At 29.3% G+C, this 22,240-nt stretch overlaps 2 protein-coding genes across 3 annotated transcripts in view; one reads left to right on the top strand and one right to left on the bottom strand.

Moving 5' to 3' along the window:
• Nucleotides 1-9,032, bottom strand: part of LOC111636170 — a 36,081-nt gene extending 27,049 nt beyond the window's left edge. The window contains exon 1 of the mRNA XM_023381364.1: nt 8,462-9,032. Within this exon, the coding sequence (XP_023237132.1) occupies nt 8,462-8,829 (368 nt within the window). The 5' untranslated portion in view covers nt 8,830-9,032. The remainder of the gene's footprint in view (nt 1-8,461) is intronic.
• A 5,158-nt stretch (nt 9,033-14,190) lies between these two features.
• The window catches only part of LOC111636181 (vesicle-associated membrane protein 3-like), a 47,149-nt gene continuing 39,099 nt past the window's right edge, over nt 14,191-22,240 (top strand). Inside the window, exon 1 of one of the 2 annotated variants that reach the window (XM_023381376.1) lies at nt 14,191-14,360. In XM_023381376.1, the coding sequence (XP_023237144.1) occupies nt 14,356-14,360 (5 nt within the window). In that variant the 5' untranslated portion in view covers nt 14,191-14,355. The remainder of the gene's footprint in view (nt 14,361-22,240) is intronic. The other variant, XM_023381377.1, reaches the window with a different exon arrangement.

Here is a 22,240-nt window from a genome sequence, read left to right as displayed (position 1 = left end):
TATATATATATATATATATATATATATATATATATATATATATATATATATATATATATATATATATATATATATATATATATATATATATATATATATATATATATATATATATATATATATATATATATATATATATATATATATATATATATATATATATATATATATATATATATATATATATATATATATATATATATATATATATATATATATATATATATATATATATATATATATATATATATATATATATATATNAATTGGTTCGATTATAGAACGATTGAAAACGTTCCAGAAACGTTGAAATTTGTTCGTTTGACTAAACGTAAAAATTCTCTAATTAGTCTGGAAACGGGGGACCTAATTCTTGCATTCTGTGAAAACGGGTAAGATTAGCTATAATGTAATTATCTTAATCTTCACTATCATTACTTTTTGCCCAGCGAAGCGGGTCCTTGCAGCTAGATTCTAGATTACTTAGAAAAACAGTCTTTTATATATATAAAAAAAACTATATTACATACAAATAAAAACCCAGAGAAGAGGGTCCTTGCAGCTAGATAGTAATATTTTTTTTAAAAATTCTGAACTTCACATATAAAAGAAAATTACTCAAAAACAGCTTTTAAATAAATTTTGAATTAAAATTAGCAACTATAAAATAACTGTATTTTAAACAAGGATGTTAAAAAAGTAAACAAACATTACTCTGATACATTATTTTAATAATCATACATCACTATTAAAGTTCAGAAATATATCGTCAAGCTAAGCTATTTCAATATTTTTGTCTAATCATGTACTGGTAGATACAAACAAAACTTTGGTGTGTAAAAATGTAAAGGATAGTATGGTTTTTCACAACTTCAAGCTAGTGTTCAGTCAAATAAAATGAATTTTTGGAAATTAAAGTAGCAGTGTTTGTCAAAATCTTGAAATTAACAGAAAAACATACCTTTGTATTCCAGAAAATAGATTTCATTACATTGAACATTTCTGATCATCATTTAGATTCAGTTATTCAAGCAACTATCAACCTTCAACATACTTAAACTGAGTAAATCACAGTTAAGGTTTTTCATTTTCAAACAAAATATAAGAAAAGATAATGACAGTTTATAGAGCGATTTATGCAAAATATACACGTGTTCTTCTACATAAAATATAGACTGCGGATTAGTCACCGAGTTTTTGAATACATTAATAGTAGTTGTGTGGTTTGGTTGTTTCTGTAAAATGAAGACTGAATAATACTGAATTCATACATAACCCATTTTCATACATTTGAGGATTAGTAGCTTTTTGCATTAATAGGGCTTATTTAATTGTCATTCTCAGATCACATATCCAAGATATAAAATAAAACAAAATTTCAAAACATTTAAACATATATAATTTTTAAGATATATTTTTTTCAGTAGTACTGATTCATAATTTAAATTATGGAACTTAATTCTATGGAATACCAAGGTGTGTTTCTCCATTGAATTCTATCTTAAAATTACAATTAAAAATTGAAATATCAAATAAACTGAAATATATTTTTTAACTTAAAGGTTATCAACTCTGTTGATTTTTTTGAATACAATTATTTTGTTTCAAATACTATTTAAAATGTGTAGAATATATTATTAAATGAAAAACTGTTCAGTATTGATATTCAAAGTATTTTGTTTTAATCAGAAATTTTTATTTATAAACAAATAATATATGTAGTACTGTTCATTGTTTATAACAAGAAAATCACCACTATAATTCTTAATATGATCAAAGCTAACAAGTTTTATATTTGATCCTTTAAACTATTTTTTAACAAGTTTACATTACTGTAATCTTATTTCGTCCACTAGTACGAAATAAGATTACAATAAATTAAAGACATTGAGGCATATTAATTTAAGTTTACATTACACTTACAATAATGAAATAAGCATGATGAAAACAAAGCAGATAATGCAAGAAAACTGCACAAACAAAATGAATAAAAATTATAAAATTATTTGTTATATAATTTCAACAAAAAATATCTAAAAGAGATTACTATGATTGTGATTATTTACTACAAAAGTATCTAAAGGAAAATTTTAATCAGTTTCTTACTATTAAGATTAGATTAAAAATTTGTTTTTTTATAAAAATAACGGTTATTGCTCCAAAATAAAACAAAATACTTATGGTAAAATAAGAGCCAAATAAGGTTAAAAAAAATACATGTATACTAGTGATGTAACGAATATTCGGTTACTATTCGGTATTCGGCCGAATACCGAATATTTAATCACTATTCGGCCGAATACCGAATACCTAAAAACAGGAGTAAAAAATAACAAAAACACAGTAAATTAATCATTCTGGTATTTAGATTTAATGTTATCGGGTTAGTGTTGTTCGTTTATATTTATTTAAAACTTATAACATGCACAAAATAAAAATGCACTTGTATTCACAATTTATAATTACAAAGATCAGCACACGTACAGTACACACGTATCCGTTCGAGAATCGTCTCACATCTGAGGGTCTGACCCTGCCTATCCTTTTTTTTTAAGCGCTCGTCTTTGTTCTTCCCTTTCTCTTCCCTCTATCGCTCTAGTCCATGTATGCCTATGCATACACCATAATATGCCCTCACGATACTTTCAATTTGCCACTTTTCTGTCGTCGATTTTCCATTTTACAATTACGTGTCTGGTGATAACGGAACAAAGAGACAGATAAGACATCAGTATAAGTCACAGTTATGATTTCACAGATTTGAAACAGCTTGGTAGCCCAAACGACCCCAGGCTTTCGCCCGTGCATGCTAAGTGACTTTCATTACAAGCATTTAGCTTTCCAAAGTCTATGACAACAATTGTTTGGCATTCACGACCGCGAATTTCGCGCCAATAAGCTGCCTTGACTTGTTCTAGGCAGTTTATTGAGTTGATAAACATAATCCATAATCGACTTGTTCGATTATGTTATCAACTCAATTTCATATTTATTTTCACTTTGCAGTCCTTCTCTGTTCTTCCATTATTTACACGTGTAGGTCATTTTATTGTTATCCACATTTGATATCATCACTTATCTCATACTGCCATGACGCTCTTGTCTGAACTGTCAATAATTAACGCGATTGGCAAAGCGTAGTGACAGTGGGCCAATAGAGAGCAGGGTCTTTGCCATAATGCGGTTTGCGCGCCAATTTTCGTACGTGCGTTAATCAAGCCGAATAGTTTTGCCGAATATTCGGCTATCCGGCCACGCTCCTGGCCGAATATTCGGTATTCGGCCTGAGGCCGAATATACTATTCGTTACAACACTAATGTATACATATCTATGTACATAACTCTTACACAAAAAAAAAATATAAAAAATTAGTAACAATAGTAAAAAATAAGGATTAAAACATTTTTTAAAATTTTTTAACACACTAAATTAATATTACAATTATTTAAAATATATGACAAATGAACCTGAAACAATGCAATTTGTTCAGAGGTTATGCCTGACAAATATTCAATATTTTTACTCATATATATATTTATTCCAAATACATGTTTAAATTTAAATATATTTTGTTTACACATTATTTTACCACCAGTATTTCAGATATTTGTCTTATTACTAATAATTAATTTAATAAATAAATTTATATAATAAAAGAATTTCAATTACAGTCATTGCTTAATAGCTCAACCTGCAATTAAAAAAATTCTGCTCATTTCAAAAATACCTTCATGAGATTAAACTATTTAACAAATGTTTTTAAAATTTGTTAGCAATTTATGTACATTTTATTTCTTTGTGTTAATGCATATTATATGAAGTAACACATTGTTTATTTCTTTTTAAATGCAAATTTTTACTGAATACATTTTGAATAAAAGTATTATTATTATTCACAAGCATAAAACAATTTTAAATGTTAATTTATCATATAAGTAACATTTCCATAGTAAAGATTTTTTGGGCAATTTACAATAACTAATTCAATATAAAATTTAATCTTTTTGAAATATTAGAATAATTATGTTGTAAATTATTAATGCAAAATTTATAATAAATATATATCTGAAATTATATTTAGTATCTGTTTATAAATATGTATATAAATATATATCTGAAATTATCTGAAAACAGTGCTTAAATTTATTAGTTTCTATATAATTTTAGTTTAAACACATTAAGCCAACATATAAAAATTCAACAAATAAAATTCTATTTTTCCTTTGATTGTAATTAAATAAATTATTCAAACTTTTTACAGATAAAATGTAAACATATAAAGAAATTTTTCAACATAAGAAGCTTTTTTACATTAATAATATGATTAATAGCATTTAAACTTTTAATTATTTTGTTTATTGCANCATAACTCTTACACAAAAAAAAAATATAAAAAATTAGTAACAATAGTAAAAAATAAGGATTAAAACATTTTTTAAAATTTTTTAACACACTAAATTAATATTACAATTATTTAAAATATATGACAAATGAACCTGAAACAATGCAATTTGTTCAGAGGTTATGCCTGACAAATATTCAATATTTTTACTCATATATATATTTATTCCAAATACATGTTTAAATTTAAATATATTTTGTTTACACATTATTTTACCACCAGTATTTCAGATATTTGTCTTATTACTAATAATTAATTTAATAAATAAATTTATATAATAAAAGAATTTCAATTACAGTCATTGCTTAATAGCTCAACCTGCAATTAAAAAAATTCTGCTCATTTCAAAAATACCTTCATGAGATTAAACTATTTAACAAATGTTTTTAAAATTTGTTAGCAATTTATGTACATTTTATTTCTTTGTGTTAATGCATATTATATGAAGTAACACATTGTTTATTTCTTTTTAAATGCAAATTTTTACTGAATACATTTTGAATAAAAGTATTATTATTATTCACAAGCATAAAACAATTTTAAATGTTAATTGATCATATAAGTAACATTTCCATAGTAAAGATTTTTTGGGCAATTTACAATAACTAATTCAATATAAAATTTAATCTTTTTGAAATATTAGAATAATTATGTTGTAAATTATTAATGCAAAATTTATAATAAATATATATCTGAAATTATATTTAGTATCTGTTTATAAATATGTATATAAATATATATCTGAAATTATCTGAAAACAGTGCTTAAATTTATTAGTTTCTATATAATTTTAGTTTAAACACATTAAGCCAACATATAAAAATTCAACAAATAAAATTCTATTTTTCCTTTGATTGTAATTAAATAAATTATTCAAACTTTTTACAGATAAAATATAAACATATAAAGAAATTTTTCAACATAAGAAGCTTTTTTACATTAATAATATGATTAATAGCATTTAAACTTTTAATTATTTTGTTTATTGCAAAGGTTTTTGATTATCTTAATTTAACAGTTTATACTATTAAGTTTATTTTAGTACTTCAGTTAGAGATAAGATAAATTATTTAAAATTATACATTTTAATTTAAATGTTTTTTACTTAGCTTTTACATAATTTTTAAAATGAAAACTTCATTTTATTGGTAATAGAGAATAACAAAGAGACAATTTTAACTAAGAAACCGAATTTAATCTATATATATATATAATCGAGACGAGTTGATAATGATAATAATAAGTGCAGAGCACAAACGGTTAGGAGTTGAAATTTGGTACACAGTTAGGGTAAGTCATGAAAATGCACATTGAGAAGAGATTTTTTGAAATTCCTCCCCATGGGGGAGAGGGACAAGATTAAGTAACAATGGAATTGTTAAGAGAAAGCAACGTGCAAGACACAGATGTACTTTTTTCGTTTTTGCGGGAAATTGAACATATTTTTAAACCCATCTAAAAATTCGCTAATCAGTCCAGAAACAGGGGGATCCAATTCTTGCATTTTGTGAAAACAGGTAAGGTTGACTATAATGTAATAATATTAATCCTCCCTATCGTTACTTTTGCCTGAGCAACACCGGGCCTACCTGCTAGTCTTATAATATAATCAAGATGGGTTGATAATAATAATAATAATACAGTTAGGCCAGGAACACACATGCGTAAAATTGTGTGGCAGAAAACAGAATCAAAAATCAGCTTTCAGTTCAGTTTCTGTTTTACACCTTTATGCCAGAACACACATGTAAAAATTCTGGCCAAATAGGAAACACCACAGCCACCAACAGTGCTAATTTTATTAATTTTTTCCTCTCATATAGGCTATCTATCCCTTTGTACTTTCCATTTTATCTCCACTTCCTCTGCTATAATATAGAACATTTAAGTAGACTTGTATTCCGAATTCAAACAAAGAACATGTGATCTAAATACTAGGCCTATATATCAATTCTACTAGACCTATCTATTATTTGAAATTTTGCACCTATAGCCATCCATGAACATTGTTTAAATACAGTGTCTTTATACATGACACTGATGTGGTCGAACGGATTCAATAAACTCCTCTATTTCATTTATTTTTAGTTTTTTCAAGACCGTCACAATTGTAGGGTTAATCCTCATTGCTGCCATTGTTAGAATAAAAACCACATGTCTACTTTGAAGTCACAGAAAAGACTTCTCTTTATTGGAGGAATTTTTGGCGTAAAAAGTAGACATACTCTACTCTATTTTCAGTTCTGTTTCAGCCAAAATTTCAGAAAAATTTTTACGTTTTCTGTTTTATGCTAGATTTTAAGCCGAATTTTACATGTCTGTTCCTGGCCTTAGGGTATGCCATGAGAAGGGATTTTTTGGAAATCCCTCTCTCTGCAGGGAGAGGGAGAGGGTTAAGGATTACCCTGAAGAACTCGGCTTCTACTATTTTAGATGCAGTTTTTTGCAGAAAATAAAACATACTTTTAGACCCATCTAAAAATTGTCTTATTAGCCTCAGAAGAGGGGGGGACCTAATTCTTGTACCCAGTGAAAACAGGTAAGATTGGCTATATAACTATAAAAGTCATCTTACATAAGGGTTTATCACACTAAATGACCAATCTAACACATTTTAAAAATTCTTTATTCCTCTACTGTAACCATTTAAAAAATTTTTTTAAATGTGTTAGATTGGGCACTTGGTGTGATAAACCTTTACCTAAGATAACCTTTGTAAATATAAATCTATAATATAATATAGTAGAAAGGTAAGAAGTACAAAATAATCTAATAATCTTAATCTTTGCTATTATTTTTGTCCAAGCAACACTGGGCTCATCTGCTAGTTATATATGCAATGTTTGAGGTGTTAACATTTCATAATCAATTCAAAACAAAACTTTGAAAAAAATGTCAGGTTTTTCTTGAAGTTTTTAGAATCTAAACTAAAATTATTTTTCCATTATAAGGTAATTCTCTAATCAATACAAATCTATTTTGGAAGTTTTTCATTTAACTTTTGATCATACTATTTAATACAATTCAAACATTTGTGATTTTTTCTTGTAGATTTTCAATATTTGATATAAAATGATGCACAGTATATATCAACCTAGTATTACCAAATAATCTGGCATGTCTCATTTGGTAATAATTCAATATAACATGGCAAAACATTATATAAAATGAATTTCAACAATTTACAAATACAATAGGCCCTTGTTTTAATGAACCCAAATTTAACAGATTTTCATTTTAACAGAGAAAGCATTTCTATCTTAAAATCTTAGAAGAAAAATTTAGAAGTTTTTTAATTGGACTTTCAGCAATAGTAGATACCCTTTCTTCCAATTAGTATTATTAGTCCATTAAATCAAAGTCCTACTGTAATTTGAATGCCATTTTTATTATTTCTTTTTTGATAATTAGAATTGTTGTTTTAATACAATGTTATTACAGAATTAATCATGAAAATGAACTATCACATGGTGTAAAGTGTTACAAACAAGTAAAAAAAAGTTGTATTTTCACAATTTTGAATGTCAATAAATTAGATTTAATTAAAAATTTATACAACAAAGTATCATTTCTCACTATAAAATATAAATATTATGCTATATAATTCTTATATTAATAGTTAAATCTTGTAATTTTTTATTATACTGTTTTATATAATAATCATTAAACTGTACAGAAAAACTTAGTATTTTTTAACAGATATTTAACATTTATTCTGTAATTAAAAAGTTTACATGTTCAAAATGTAATTATATCACATTAATAATAAATGTATCAATTTAACAAGCTAATTTTACACATTTTAACTTAAAAGTATAATAATAAAAAAAACAATTAAAAACACAAATCATGATTAGAGGAAAGTTAAAATAACTTAAAAACAATTTCAAAAATATAATGTTTATATAATAAAGTAGTAAAATTTGATAAGTTCAATTGGAAAGCAAGTTACATAGACTCTCCATTCAAGTTACCTTAATGAATAACACAATTAAAATATACAACTGAATTATAATTAAGAAACATAAAGTTAATTATAATGAAGTTTTAATCCTTACCTAAAATTATTAAATGAATATTTTGTTTTCGTTGAACCTACTTCTTCTGAATTACTTAACGAATGCTGTACATTTCTGTGCTTTACTTTATCGTCTATTTCCTTATGATTATAATAATCATTGGAATTCGAGTGATTTAGATCGACTTTTTGATTCTGAACAAACTTCTGTTTCGACCTTTTCTGATATCGAGCTAAGCCTAATTGGCGTGTGGACTCCTTTCGACTCCTTCGTCGAACATATATCGTTATACCCGAAATATACACACCAATCGCAATCAGACTGTACATGAAAGTCGATAAATACCATAGAGATAAAAACAATAGGCCACCGATAACGATTAATCGGCGGTAAACATAAAGTAACATCGTTGTTGTCAACCATCACACTAACCAAATGATCATTTCAAGACATCGTGACCATAGTGAAGTACTCCCGCGGAGTGAACTCTACTCTAAGGTCTTTGTAGTAAAGCGCGACTCTATTGGTTATTTTACTTTAAGGCGCGTTAAAATAACCTATGGCATTGCGTTTCACAAATTGCACGTTGGATACTCGTAGGTCAGTTCGAATTACGGACCGCATTAGTCGATAAACGAATAACATTATTTGTTAATTTTAATTTGATTAAGAGTCCGCCATTTCGATGTATGTAGTTGAAAATTCAGCTTAAATAATTCGTCTGTATTTTTATATTTTTGTGCTGTTAATGTTTAGCATCAAAAAATATGTAAAACTTTATTTGCTCTTATAAAATTTTTGTAGAGGGTTATTATATTGGAAAATTTAAAATGTCATCGATAATTTATAATTTATAACAATACAAATATTAAAAACTGAATTTTAAAAAATATTAATTTATAATTCATTTAAACTGTAAAGTAATTTAATAATTTTTTCTAACATTTATAATAATGCGTTAAATTAATTCCCCGTGTAGTCTTTATGGCAGATTGCTTCTTTATAATACATTCTATCTAAAATAAATAAAGGAGATAAATTTCAATTAGTGTTATTAAACTGGTTTTTGTTATCATTTTAAAATTTATGATAGGAAAATAAAAACTTCTCTTGACATTTCACTTTTTCGGCTTTTGTTTTTACTCTTTCTTTCCTATGGGCACAAACAGGGCTTTTTAATCAAGCTCATTGTGGACTTTATGATGGCCAGATGGTCGAGCGGCAATTGCGACAACCCAACACTCTGGGGACACGGGATCGAATCCGAACGAATCGAAAAACCAAGCGAATTTTTCAGGGATAGTGAAATATGTTTCTCACCAACTAATCGCTCCATTGAGGCACTGGCCAAACCCAAAATGAGATTGCTAAAAACGCTCTCTTAGTGTCCACAGGGCTGGAAGAGTTATAAAAAAAAACAACCATTGTGAGTTCAGCCAGACCTTCGATGGAGCGGCTCGCTGGTGAGGGATGGACCCGACGTATTTGGGACAGATCGTGGAAAATTTCTGGAGTTGTTCGCCTGGACTCGATCCCAAATATTTTTTTTTTCCTATTTCCGCCCTGTGGGCACTAAGGGGGCCTCTTTTTGCAAGCCCATTATGGATTCGGCCAGGTCCACAATGAGGCTGTCGGGTGAGGGACAGGGCCCGACATACCCGAACGGACCACCCCCGAAAAATTCCTGGGGATTTTTCGACCCGTTCGGATTCGAGCCCGGGTCCCTCAGAGCAGTGGGCTGCTGCCTTAACCGCTCGGCCATCCGGCCGCTATCCCAAGTATTCTAGTAGCGGTAGACTAACGACTTCATCGTCTTGATAATTCAGCTGCCAATTATCTTAAAGTCTTATTTATTTTTTCAGTCGTTAATATTTATGTTCGTAAACTTATCACACTACTTGTTTATATATTTTCTCAAAAGTTTATTTTCCATAAATTTTAATAAATACAGTAGCCCATCTCTATAATGCGCTTGTCGGGAGACAAAGAAAAAACGCGATATAACCGAGTACTGAAAATTCTGGGCTTATACTAAACCTATTATTCATTCTATGGAATATTTATCGTCCATTCTTTCATCAGCAAGTGTTTCTGATATAAAATAAGCTTAGTTTTGCAATACTGAATTTTATTCGTGGTTATATCGTATTATCACTCATTTGGTATTATTGTTTCTTTAACAATGACATTTAAAGACAATATCGGTATAAAAACAAAATATCAGTTGCGATTTTATTATGCAGTACCAGCAGATGAGCCCGATGTTGCCCGGGCAAAAAACAACAACAAAGATTAAGATTATTAGATTAATTCGTACTTCTAATCCTTCTATTCTAGTAGCCCGGGACGCCCTCTAGTGGGCGTTCGAGCAGCGGCGGTGTCATTCTGTGGTATAAATAATAAATTCCTATTACAAATAAAAAAAATAATATACTGAATTTCTCATGGCGTACCCCACTAAAACGTAGCCAAAAATGCAAAAAATCGCATAAAATAATAATATATTAAATTTATCGTTAATTTAAATAATAACTAGGGGCGTCCCTAGTGGCCGTTTTTGGCATAGGGTGACAGAAAGAAAGAAAGAAAGGAAGAATCCGGTTTTTCAGCTTTATATAGTTAGATTATATTTCACAATAAATCGCTTATTAAAAATTAGTATAATTTATATTTTTTAATAAAAATTATAAATACAGTAATTTAAAATTTAAAAAATAAAAATTGAACATGTAATAGAACATCAAAACTTATAAAATTCTCTAAAAAGCGGAATAGAGTTACTACTGTATAAAAATTTTAGAACTTTTCGTTCTGAAATAGATTTTTTTTTCTTTACACATTACACAGTGAATTCGAAATTTCACACATTTATATGAATTGACACAATACCGTCAATTCACATAAAGGTGTGAAATTTCCAATTCGCAGAAACTTGCAAATGAGGAGACAGTTCATTTTTTAAACTCTTTCTGCCCTGTGGGAACTAAGAGGGCCTCCATTAGCAAGACCATTATGGGTTTGGCCAGGTCCACAATGGAGTAGCTGGGTGATGAGGGACGGGGCCTGACATATCCGGACAGATCACCCCGAAAAATTCCTAGGAACTTTTCGACCCCGGGCCCCTCAAAGCGGTAGGCTGCCACCTTAACCGCTCGGCCATCCGGCTGTCAAAAGAAGAAGACAGTACTTAAAACTAATAAATAAACAACTTTTAATATCAAAAGGAAACAAATGTTAATTGATCTTTCCACCTGTTTTGCTTATTTATATCGTGACGAATTTATTGTTTTACACGCAGTGGTAGTTTCAAAGACAATGCAAAATACCGTATTTCGTTGCAAAAAGAAATTCAATGGCAATTAACACTAAAATTTATTGACTCAAGTACTTTTAAAATTTGAAAATATATATATATATATATGAATCCGCGATATAACGAGGCGCTACTGTATTATAAATTTCAGAAAGAAAGAAAGAAAATCGAATTGAGTGAGAAGCAAGAACGTGACACTGATAACATTTTTGAATAGTCAATTACATTTTTTTAAAATTTCAAATGAGATTTTAAGTCACAAGCCGACAGAAAGTGCAAAATTTCAGTTATAGTAACCGCAAAAGTTTCGTCTCGTGACATCAAAATCAATGAGCGTTTTCGGACAACTTGCTACTATTGTTTGTAACGTGGATTTGATTATATTTTTGTTTTCGTTTATTGGTGCATGCCTTAATTTTTTTATTAAAATTCATTTTTGTGGATAAGAAGATAAACCGAATAAACAATAAAAATAAAAAAACCCAAGCATATCCAAAACGTTTAAGAATATGATTTAATCGTCAAACTAAAGAAAATACAGTTGTTTACTTCAGTACGATGCAATACGAATTTTTTGAATAAATAATAGTAAATCTTCAAACACGAAAAGAAAAGCATTAAACAAACAATAATATCTTGCTACTTAATTGAAGTATTTGATACATAAAAACTGAAATTATTGTTAAGCCGATATTAAAAGTTATTAAAGAAATTTCCAAACAAGATCGACAATGTATTCTTGTGCATTAACTTTTCTCATCTGTTCATCTGAAACCTTTATTTTTTTCTTCTTGTTTCATTTTTAACTCTGTGTAACTCCTATCGCGTATCGTTTTGTACTCATTGCGGATTCGGCCAGACCCACAAAGAGACGGTTGGGTGGTGAGAAACTGGGCCTGACAAATCGGAGACAGATGACCTATGAAAAATTCTGGGGAGTTACTCATCTGATCTGATCCCGGATCCTCCATATTTTTTTTTTTTTTTTACTCTTTCAGCCTTGTGGGCACTAAGAGTGCTTCTTCTTCAAGCCCATTATGGATTCGGCCAGGTCCACAATGGGGCGGCCTGTGGTGAGGGACGGGGCTCGACATATTCGAACGGACCACCCCGAAAAATTCCTGGAAATTTTTCGACTCGTTCGGATTCGAACCGGGTCTTCCAAAGCGGTAGGCTGCCATCTTGACCACTCGACCATCCGTAGTGTTGTTCCCAGACAGGTTTTCACCCGGACAAGCCGGTTTTTAAATTCATGATCCGGATTAATTATTAATTTGTCCGGTTTTCGTAGAAATTGTGAAATTATGATGAATCAAAATAAATTTATATAAAATTTGCGAATGTTTTATTTTAACGGTTAAAGACTAACTTCACACTCCCACCAAATCTTATCCCCATCTTATTCCTAGGCTAAGAGTGATAGAAAATGTACTTTTAAAATTCTAACTTAAATATCTCTGGCAAATATTAGATTTGTTCCAACGCTAGTCTCTAACTGGTTTAAACCGCTATGCACATTGTTCAGTTCTTGGCTGTAAAATGACATTGCGCATGCCTCGTATTTATATTATATATTGTATCAGATACAATGTATCTTTTGTAACTTAATATTATTAATGTTGGTATGTGTTATTATTTATTATTCTTACTTTTATATATTATTTTTGCAAATTAATATCGACATCGGACTGTTATTAATTAGTTTTTGGATATGCCACATGTGATTATTGTATTACTTTAATAATATAGTATGTACATGTTTACCTTCTAAAAAAAAATATATTTATTTTCTACTCACAATAAAAAAACTTAATTTTTTAATTTCTAGTATGTATAACATTCTAATTTTAACATGTCCGGGTCAAGGACTATATACTACAAGGATAGCCAGATCCCTATTCTACAATGTTAGCCAGGAATCCCAAGTTAGTGACGTCAGCACGAGACCTGACCTCTCTGTTTACATAGAGGTCAGGTCTCGTTTACATAGAGCAGGGTGTGCACGTGTTTAGTTTTCGCTTTTAATATTCGTCCAATTTTGTGATTAACGAAGTGATTTATTTTAATATTTCTGTAATTGTTTTATTTGACTAAGATTTTTANGTTCCCATAAATGTGATATAGAATCCATTATAGATTTAATTTACAATTTACAATGGAAACTATTCTGATTAAAATTTTGAATAGATATTCAAAACTATTGTATAAGACAAACAAATGCCAATTTTAGAATAATTTTTCAAGGAAGTATACTATAAAAAAAAAAAAAAAATTGAATTTTAAATTCAGCGGTTGAAATAAAATTTCTAATGTTTGCATTCTAACCTAATTTCAAAATAAAGTATTAATTTTCCCTAATTACAACATATTTACTTTTTATTTAAAACATAAATAGCAATTTCACGAACATTAACGATTTCATTACAGCTCATCATGACGTAAGGAATATTTTGCAAGTTTATAGACGTCACAATGAAATGATATAAAATAAAAAGTTTTCCGATGATTCATTTAAAGAGGGCGCTGTTTAATCAAAAAAAGGGAGAAGGAGAAGCAGTAGACGCCATTTTAAATATTATTTTGCCTTTATATTTAATTGGAATTTTTTTTTCTAGCAAACATGGCGTAAGTATTTATACAAAACTTGAATTTTAATATACTAATTACTTAAAATAGATCGAGAATTAACGTTATATTTACGTCAAATTTGAAAAAATGGAAATATTCTAAGTGACATGAATTCTGTGACTTAACAATTAATCATATTTTTTAAAAAGTGCATTTGTTTGTAGATTTTCTAATTTCATATTTTCTTTCCTGTTTGTTTCTTGTTTAAGTTGGAAGGAAATCGTTCATAAATATGATGTGTTTCTTAGAAAATGGTGATAAAACAATAGATACACTTATCATTTGTAAATGACAAATAATTAAAATGATACTTGGTTGTTATACGATCAAAAGGAATATATATAAAATGCATTTGGGTAGAAGCTACATTTAGGTCAACATCTGTATGTTGATATATGTATGTATTACTAAAAGTAACTTATATGATTTTAATAATTTTTTTTGTATATTGTTGTTTATTATACTTTAATTAATATGTTAGATTTAAAATACTGAATAGAAAGTATAAAAAAAAGGTACAGAATAATGAAAAAAGTGAGTCACGTGAAATTAAGACAATTCTAGTTTTGAAAATTTGATAACGTTAATTAACTGCTCTTACAAGGCTTCTTTAATTTCAATTAATGTGATTATTATGTTATAAAAATACATAGTAATATTGTAATTTTTTTTAATTGTTATAATTAGTAAAGTTGACAACATACTTTAAATGTATCTATGAATTCTGCTTATAAGGCTATCAAATATTTAATTTTCTTTATTTTCATAATGTTTTCAGCTCCATTTGAGCTATCTTCAGTTTAAACTATATTAGGTAGTCTAAGAACAGCATACAGAACAAAAATTAAATGAACCTTAAATTCAATATGAATTTGTTCTTTTTAAAAAATTAGAACTAATGCTTTAAATTTGACAAACATTTTTAAAATTTAAAATCTTATAGGGGTTGTTCATAAATTGTCTATCATCATCTTGAAATTTTTACCCTGCTCCCTCTTGTCTCAGTTTGTCCAAGTTTCCATAACCTCCCCTTTTTGGACATCCAACAAAACTCAACCCCCTTTAAAACCTTTATCACTTTATGAATGATAGTAGATACCATAAGTAGAAATGAAACACACACATTTAGAAATAAATATAATATGATGTGTAAACTATAAAATTTAATGATATAAATGGAAGTCTGCTGAAGCTTAACACCCCCCTTGTCACACTTTGTTGTAACCTCTACTTTCCTTACAGTGTGGATATCATTAATGGACAGTCTCATATCAAATTTTTGTATATTTTGATATTTTAAACACTTGTATTAAAATTGCATAAATTAAAATTAACAAATTGCCAAAAAAATTGACTCCCTCCTATGTATAGTACCCTTCTCAAGTCTATTAACTAGCTTCTTTAAGTCTGAACTATCTGAATACTGGCTTCCCACTTTTAATATTTTTATACAATGGCAGTTGATTACGTTTACATATTTTTATTTGTTAAAGTACAGTTGACCCCCCCCATAACACAGGTTCCTATAGTTTGGATTCTTATATCATGGCAAAAAAATTGCGACAGTATTCGTACAAACATGCTAAAAAACTTCTATAATTCAGTAAAACATCATCACCGACTTGTGTTGCAACAGGATTGAACAAACCGTTGAGTTTAAACGAGCAGCGGACCTACCAAAAACCATTTATTATTTAATGTCCATAAAAATTATATTTATATTAATGATGTCTCCAAAGTTTAACGAATTTTTTGCAAAAAAAATAATTTATCGGGAAGCACGTGAGCGCCATTCGATGACAATCTCCACAACGAAAACAAGCTTAAGCAACAGCGTAGTTGAATGGTGCACACGCGGTAAGTAATCCTACAATTTTTTGTTTATAGCATAGTTTATATGGATTATTCCCAAAAAATTATACTTATTTTGGAAATGAAGAGTTGAATTAGTCTAGAATCGATTTAATTTTATGGAAGAAACCTTTCAAGCAGCCGTAGTTTGTAAACTGCACATGTGCCGGGCTGTGATTGGCTGGACTCCTAGAAGCTGGATTCATAAAAAGAGGAACATATCTACCATGTTATAGGGGGGTCGACTGTATAAAGTACACTTGATTAAAAGTTCAATAAGAATATACAGTAAGTTCATTTTTAATAAAATTACAATACTAACTAGACTTAATAGAGAGGTTGAGGCGCACGTTTTAAACGTGTAAACGTGTACGTGTGACGTTTGGCGCCGCTTTCCCGTAAGCCTAAAAGTTTGACGANATTTAAATTTTCGCTAGTGCTGTGGCGCTGCAATCTTCGGCTATTTCTCGGGCTACTCAAATATTTTACGTTTTTGATACTAAATTAACATCTGAAGTATAATTTTTTATTGCTTTTATATTTTTCAATAAATTTATTTTGTTTGTACAAAATAAAAAAATAATTTTTAACGATACAATAGTCTTAGTTAGCTTAACATCGACGAAAATTCAATGCGAAGCGACACGCAATCGAGAGAAATTTGAACATGGGATAAATTAATATATTTTTTCGTACATGGTTCGTTATCCGAACCACCCCAGTCCCCAATTGATTCGGATAAACGACACTCTACTGTATATATAAAGTATAGAGGAACCTCGCTTAATGAGCATAATTCATTCCAGAATCTTACTCGTAATGTGAAACACTCGTTAAGCAAAACAGTTTTTCCTATATAGATTAATTAAAATACGACAATGCATTCCATGCCAAAAAAAAAATACTCAAATATTTTATGTATAATGTTTATTCAAAGAAAATACAATATACATTGTTAAGGAGCATGAATCATCATCATTTCTTCTAGCATGGAATGAACCAACCTGGAATGCAAATCGGATTTGCAGAGAAAACAAATCACAGATAATGTTTGATAAACACGCCAAATGATGTGCCAAATTCTTGGGCTATGTAAAGGCTATAATTAAATATTATAAATTAATTAATTTGACTAGAGGTAGGCAGTTATGTTGCCATCTTGTATTAAATTTAATGAGATAGCAACATAACTAACTACCTACCTCTAGTCAAATTAATTAAATATGCCAAACGATATATAATAAAGCCCCAAGAATTTGGCATATTGTTTGGTGTGTTTATTATATAACGGGCAATAGTTGTTGATGTTTATACATAATACGTGTGAACACAAGTTTGGAAAAATGTTTGATCACAAGCAACACTAAGATGCTAGCAGAAAAAGTGCTAATCACAGACTGGTGGAGCATGTGCACAATCCTGGACTTCCTCTCTCCTAGTCACTCGTTATGTGAAACATTGCTTATTAAGCAAGGCATCTTTTTACAATTTGTTTTGTTTGTTATGCGAGGTTCCACTGTATTAAGTTTCTAGCAAATTCCATTGTACTACTATAAAAATTGGAGTTAGCTGTAATTTATAGCTGTCTATTGAAGTTATTGAAATGGAACATCTTTCATAGTTTAATTTACAAATGTGAAACTAATCTATAATACAACAGTGAAGATCTTATTGCCGTTCCTTCCCAACTCCTTCTGAGTTGGTTTCTTGTGTATCATGACTCGATGTAATGAGTCAGGTTCGTTTGAAAGCACACCTCCACACTCAAATTGAATATATGTACAGTTTATTTACAGTTGTAGAAAGTACAAGTTGGAAAACATAGTGTATGTACAGGATAATCATGCGTAGTGAATTCACATGCCAGATTGGCGTCTGGGAACTAATAACCTTTGGAGAGACCTCAGTCAGATTGTGGAGTCGGCTCAACTGCACGGTCGGTCCGATCTCAGCACTAACCCGTCTCTGAGAAGATCAACAGAGGAGAACACTCTCTTTACGCTCAGCGGGCTTCCCAACTGCCTGAGACAACCGTGTATCAGTCTCTTGCCCTTCTTTCTTTGACTCCCGTTCGCCCCGCAATTTAAGGGATTTTGGAACGGGAACTTCCGACCAATCACGACCCTTTTTTCTGCTCGAACAGCTTACACTCAGGTCCGCCGTCATCCGACGAGAGTGAAGCTTACACAAACGTCCGCCACTTGTTTACGTTCGTTTGTTTACAATATGGTAAATGTACTATTGTCTGACTGCAGGTGGGTCCAATTAACAAAGCCGGCGCTTCCTTTGTTTACCCTTGTTTACAAGTCAATACCTTACAAGTGGTATTACCCGACCGCACGTGGGTCCAATTGACAAGGTCACGCCTCTTTTGTTCCCACTCTGCTAAAAGGTCACTACTTTACAACAACTATAAACTTTAACTATTTAATTAAGATCAAAATTCAGATAGGCATTAGGAATTGCATAAATTAAAAATAAATTTAAAGTAGCTTCCTTGTTTTCTTAAACATCTAAACATACACAATGAATACAATGCTATACAAAATAAATCCAAATACTGTAATATCAAAAACATTTTTGATACAGCAGCATATTGAAATGAATGTGGTTGTTTTCCTTGTTTACATTTAATTGATGATCACTAGTTGAACCTGAAAGTGGCTGACAAAGCAGTTGAAAATGTTCATTTTATTTTGGACCTAGCAGTTACTTTTAAGGTTTTTGGATAGTGATATTGACTAAATCCAGTTTACTTGCAAGAAAATAAAAATTAAGAATAGTTCAAAGGTTTTGAAAAAATTAATATGTAAAATGAAATCTACAAAATTTTCTAAAAATTTGGAAGTGTTTTTTAAAGATATTCTATTAAAATATTTAAAAATTTTTTTTGAAATTTACTTAATTCATAGACTTCAATTTACCAATGATAATTTATTGCCAGTAATATTGACAAATTGTAATCAGAAAATTTTTAAAATTCTGTAAGTAATTCAAATTTAGAATATTAAAAACTGAAATATCTAAAGCTTGGTTTACAATGTGATAAAAGTTGTTTTAATGATAGCTTCTGAGCCCTGTTGCATAACTTGTGACAAAACTTTTTACTGAACACATTTTTCTTGTAACTTGTAAAGCATTTAACAAGATTTTTTTATAAACTGCTAGTCTTTAACTTGATGGAATCAAAACTTATCAGTAACAAGATAAACTTTAGTTTTTAAAAGTATTTTTAAGAAAAATACATCAAATAAAATCTGTAAACAGTAGCAGTTGTTGTAATACAAATTTTTCTTGTATACATTTTATTACCAAATATAAAAGAATTCATTGCAAAAACATGTTTGTCTAGTTAAGTGCTGCACTTGTGTTTTTAATAAAAAATACATGTCAGCAATTTTAACTCATTTTTCATTTTTATCAAATTCATACATTATAATTTGATTTGACAGTATAATTATTGACTTTAGTAATGATACTGATTAAAAATAATAGCTTTGACAAACAATTAGTGAAGACAAAATGTGAAAATAAATCTACATGTGGTTCATTAAATGAATAAATCATACTTAATTATAAAGATATTGATCTAATAAATGATTGTTAAAACTTTCCAGATGATTTCTAAGTCTCTTCATAATAAAGTTCAAAATTTTATAAAATGCATACTTATTGCTGGATGTCATTTTTGTTCTAACTTCTGATTACTCATAGTTTAAATTGTGCCAATTGCAGTTTTATAATTGAAGAATTTTCTTGGATTGCTTGATGAAGGAACACACAGTATTCCTACCCAACTTATAGTGGAGTGTAATTGTGTCAGAAGCATTGATGTTTTAATTTTTTTCTCTCTACTGAAATATAACAATTTTCTATTTGATCTTGAAGCTTAGGTTATGTGATGTATTGCTAAAAATGTGTGTGTTCATAATATATTGTCGTATATTAGAAGATACTATAAATTATATATAATGGAAATGATTAAAAACATACTTTTGAACAACCATATATATATATATCTACTCAGCAATATTAGCTATTTATATTAATAAGCCAAACACACCTGATTTGTATTTGCCGAGTTATTTTCTTTATTCGAATGTTTTCGGCCTATTTGTATAGGCCATCTTCAGGCTTTAACGTTGTTCGTTCCAATGGAACCAATAGTTCGAAATTCATTTGAATTTGAACTTTTAACAACTTATGTGTATAAATAAATAGTTAACAATAATATCAAAAACGTGTTGCAACTTAACAATAACATGAAAAACGTAAATTAAAAAATAAATATATGATAAAATATAATCTAAAATCGCGTTGCAACTTAACAATGAAAAAAACAAAAAATTATATCACTTTAACTGAGTCTGAACTACTAATTCCTAAAAACTCCAGATCATAAAAATGTTTATGGATTATTAAAACCCATACTTCTTTCAATTTTATATTTCCAAGCCATTGGTAATGCTTTTGCATCTTTTGCATTTAGGCATCTGTCCCTCATCTTACTTTTGTAAATCTCTATTTTCTCCATTTCCATTGCGATGGAAGGTGAGTGTCCCGTCCTAACAATCTTGGCTTCATCCCATTTGACTACTGATCCGTCTGCCTGTGCCATACTTGCTAATATCGTACTATTCAGTTTTTTATTTATACTATATTTGTGCTCCTTTAGTCGTACTTTCAGGTTTCTTCTGGTTACTCCGATATACTCTTTCTCAATACCTAATTGTTGGTTCTCAAAGGGTATACTGTATACACCCGGTTGGTCTTCTAAATTAATTTTGTCCTTGTCGTTTCTTAATAATCTATAAATATTGGGTGCTCTTTTATATATTATCCTTGCATTTTTGTATTTTCCTAATTCCTTCACCACCTTCTTCGTTTGTTCATTGTATGTGAACTTATTGAATGTAGTATTGTTGTTATGGTTTGGATTCGTAGCTTTTTGTTTACCGTAGCTTTTTACAAGGCCTATGATTGTGGACTTTCTGTATCCTAAAGTCCTTGCTATCTGTTGAATTCTATTAATTTCTTTATCCCTGTCTTGTACATTGGTGCAGTACAGGAAGGCCCTTTTGATCAGTGCCTTAAACGCAGATAATTTATATTTATATGGGTCTTTTGACCATGCCGGTATGTATAAAGGAGCGTGTGTTGGTTTTAAATATACGTTCGTTTGTATGTTTCCTAATTTGAATTCCATGTTAATATCCAAGAAATGGATGTTCCTTCGGCTTTTTTGTTCTAATTTTAGCTTCAATCCGTGCTCATTATTGTTGATTGTTGTTAAGAAATCATTAATGCGTTGGTCATCTTTCCAAATTATTAATATGTCATCAACATAGCGTTTGTATATTACGATGCTATCGGAGAAATCCTTGAGGATGTTCTTTTCCAATTTCCTTATTACCAGTTCACATAGCAGACCTGACATAGGACTTCCCATAGGAACTCCTTTCTTTTGCTTGTATATCGTTCCATTAAATTTGAAAAATGAATGAAAACAAATCAGTTTTGCCAAATCTTGCAAGTTTTCTATGTATTTTGCCGTTTCTTGATTTTGTTGTATTAAGAATTCAATTAGTTCGTTGTAGCACGATGTTAGATTTATGGAGGGGAACAGATTTTCAAAGTCCATCACCGTTCCTATTTCTTCGTTCATTAAATTTAAGTTCTGTATTTCTTTTATTAATTTATTTGGATCATGGGTCACAAAACTATTATCCTCCATTTTTGTACTTATGTATTCTTTTAAACGTTTTTCCAGTGCGTACGTTGGTGCGTTATTCTTCTCTACCACAGGCCTGAGTTCTTTGTCCTCTTTGTGCGTTTTCGCAAATGCGAATAATCTAGGCATCTGTGGATTGGGGTTATGTGCTCTTTTCAGGAACGTTAAGACGGACGACAGTGGTGCTTTTTCAATCTTTCTAACTTTTTTATCCGTGCTTGAAATTATGTTTTCATCTACAACTTCACATTCAGTTTTTTTGATATACCTCTCCATTTCTTTATTGTAGCGTTTT

The sequence above is a fragment of the Centruroides sculpturatus genome, unplaced genomic scaffold, assembly GCF_000671375.1.
Source record: "Centruroides sculpturatus isolate CEXI.00-Female unplaced genomic scaffold, Cexi_2.0 scaffold208, whole genome shotgun sequence".
In the NCBI taxonomy this organism is placed as follows: Eukaryota; Metazoa; Arthropoda; class Arachnida; order Scorpiones; family Buthidae; genus Centruroides; species Centruroides sculpturatus.
This window is presented reverse-complemented; position numbering and strand designations above follow the sequence as displayed.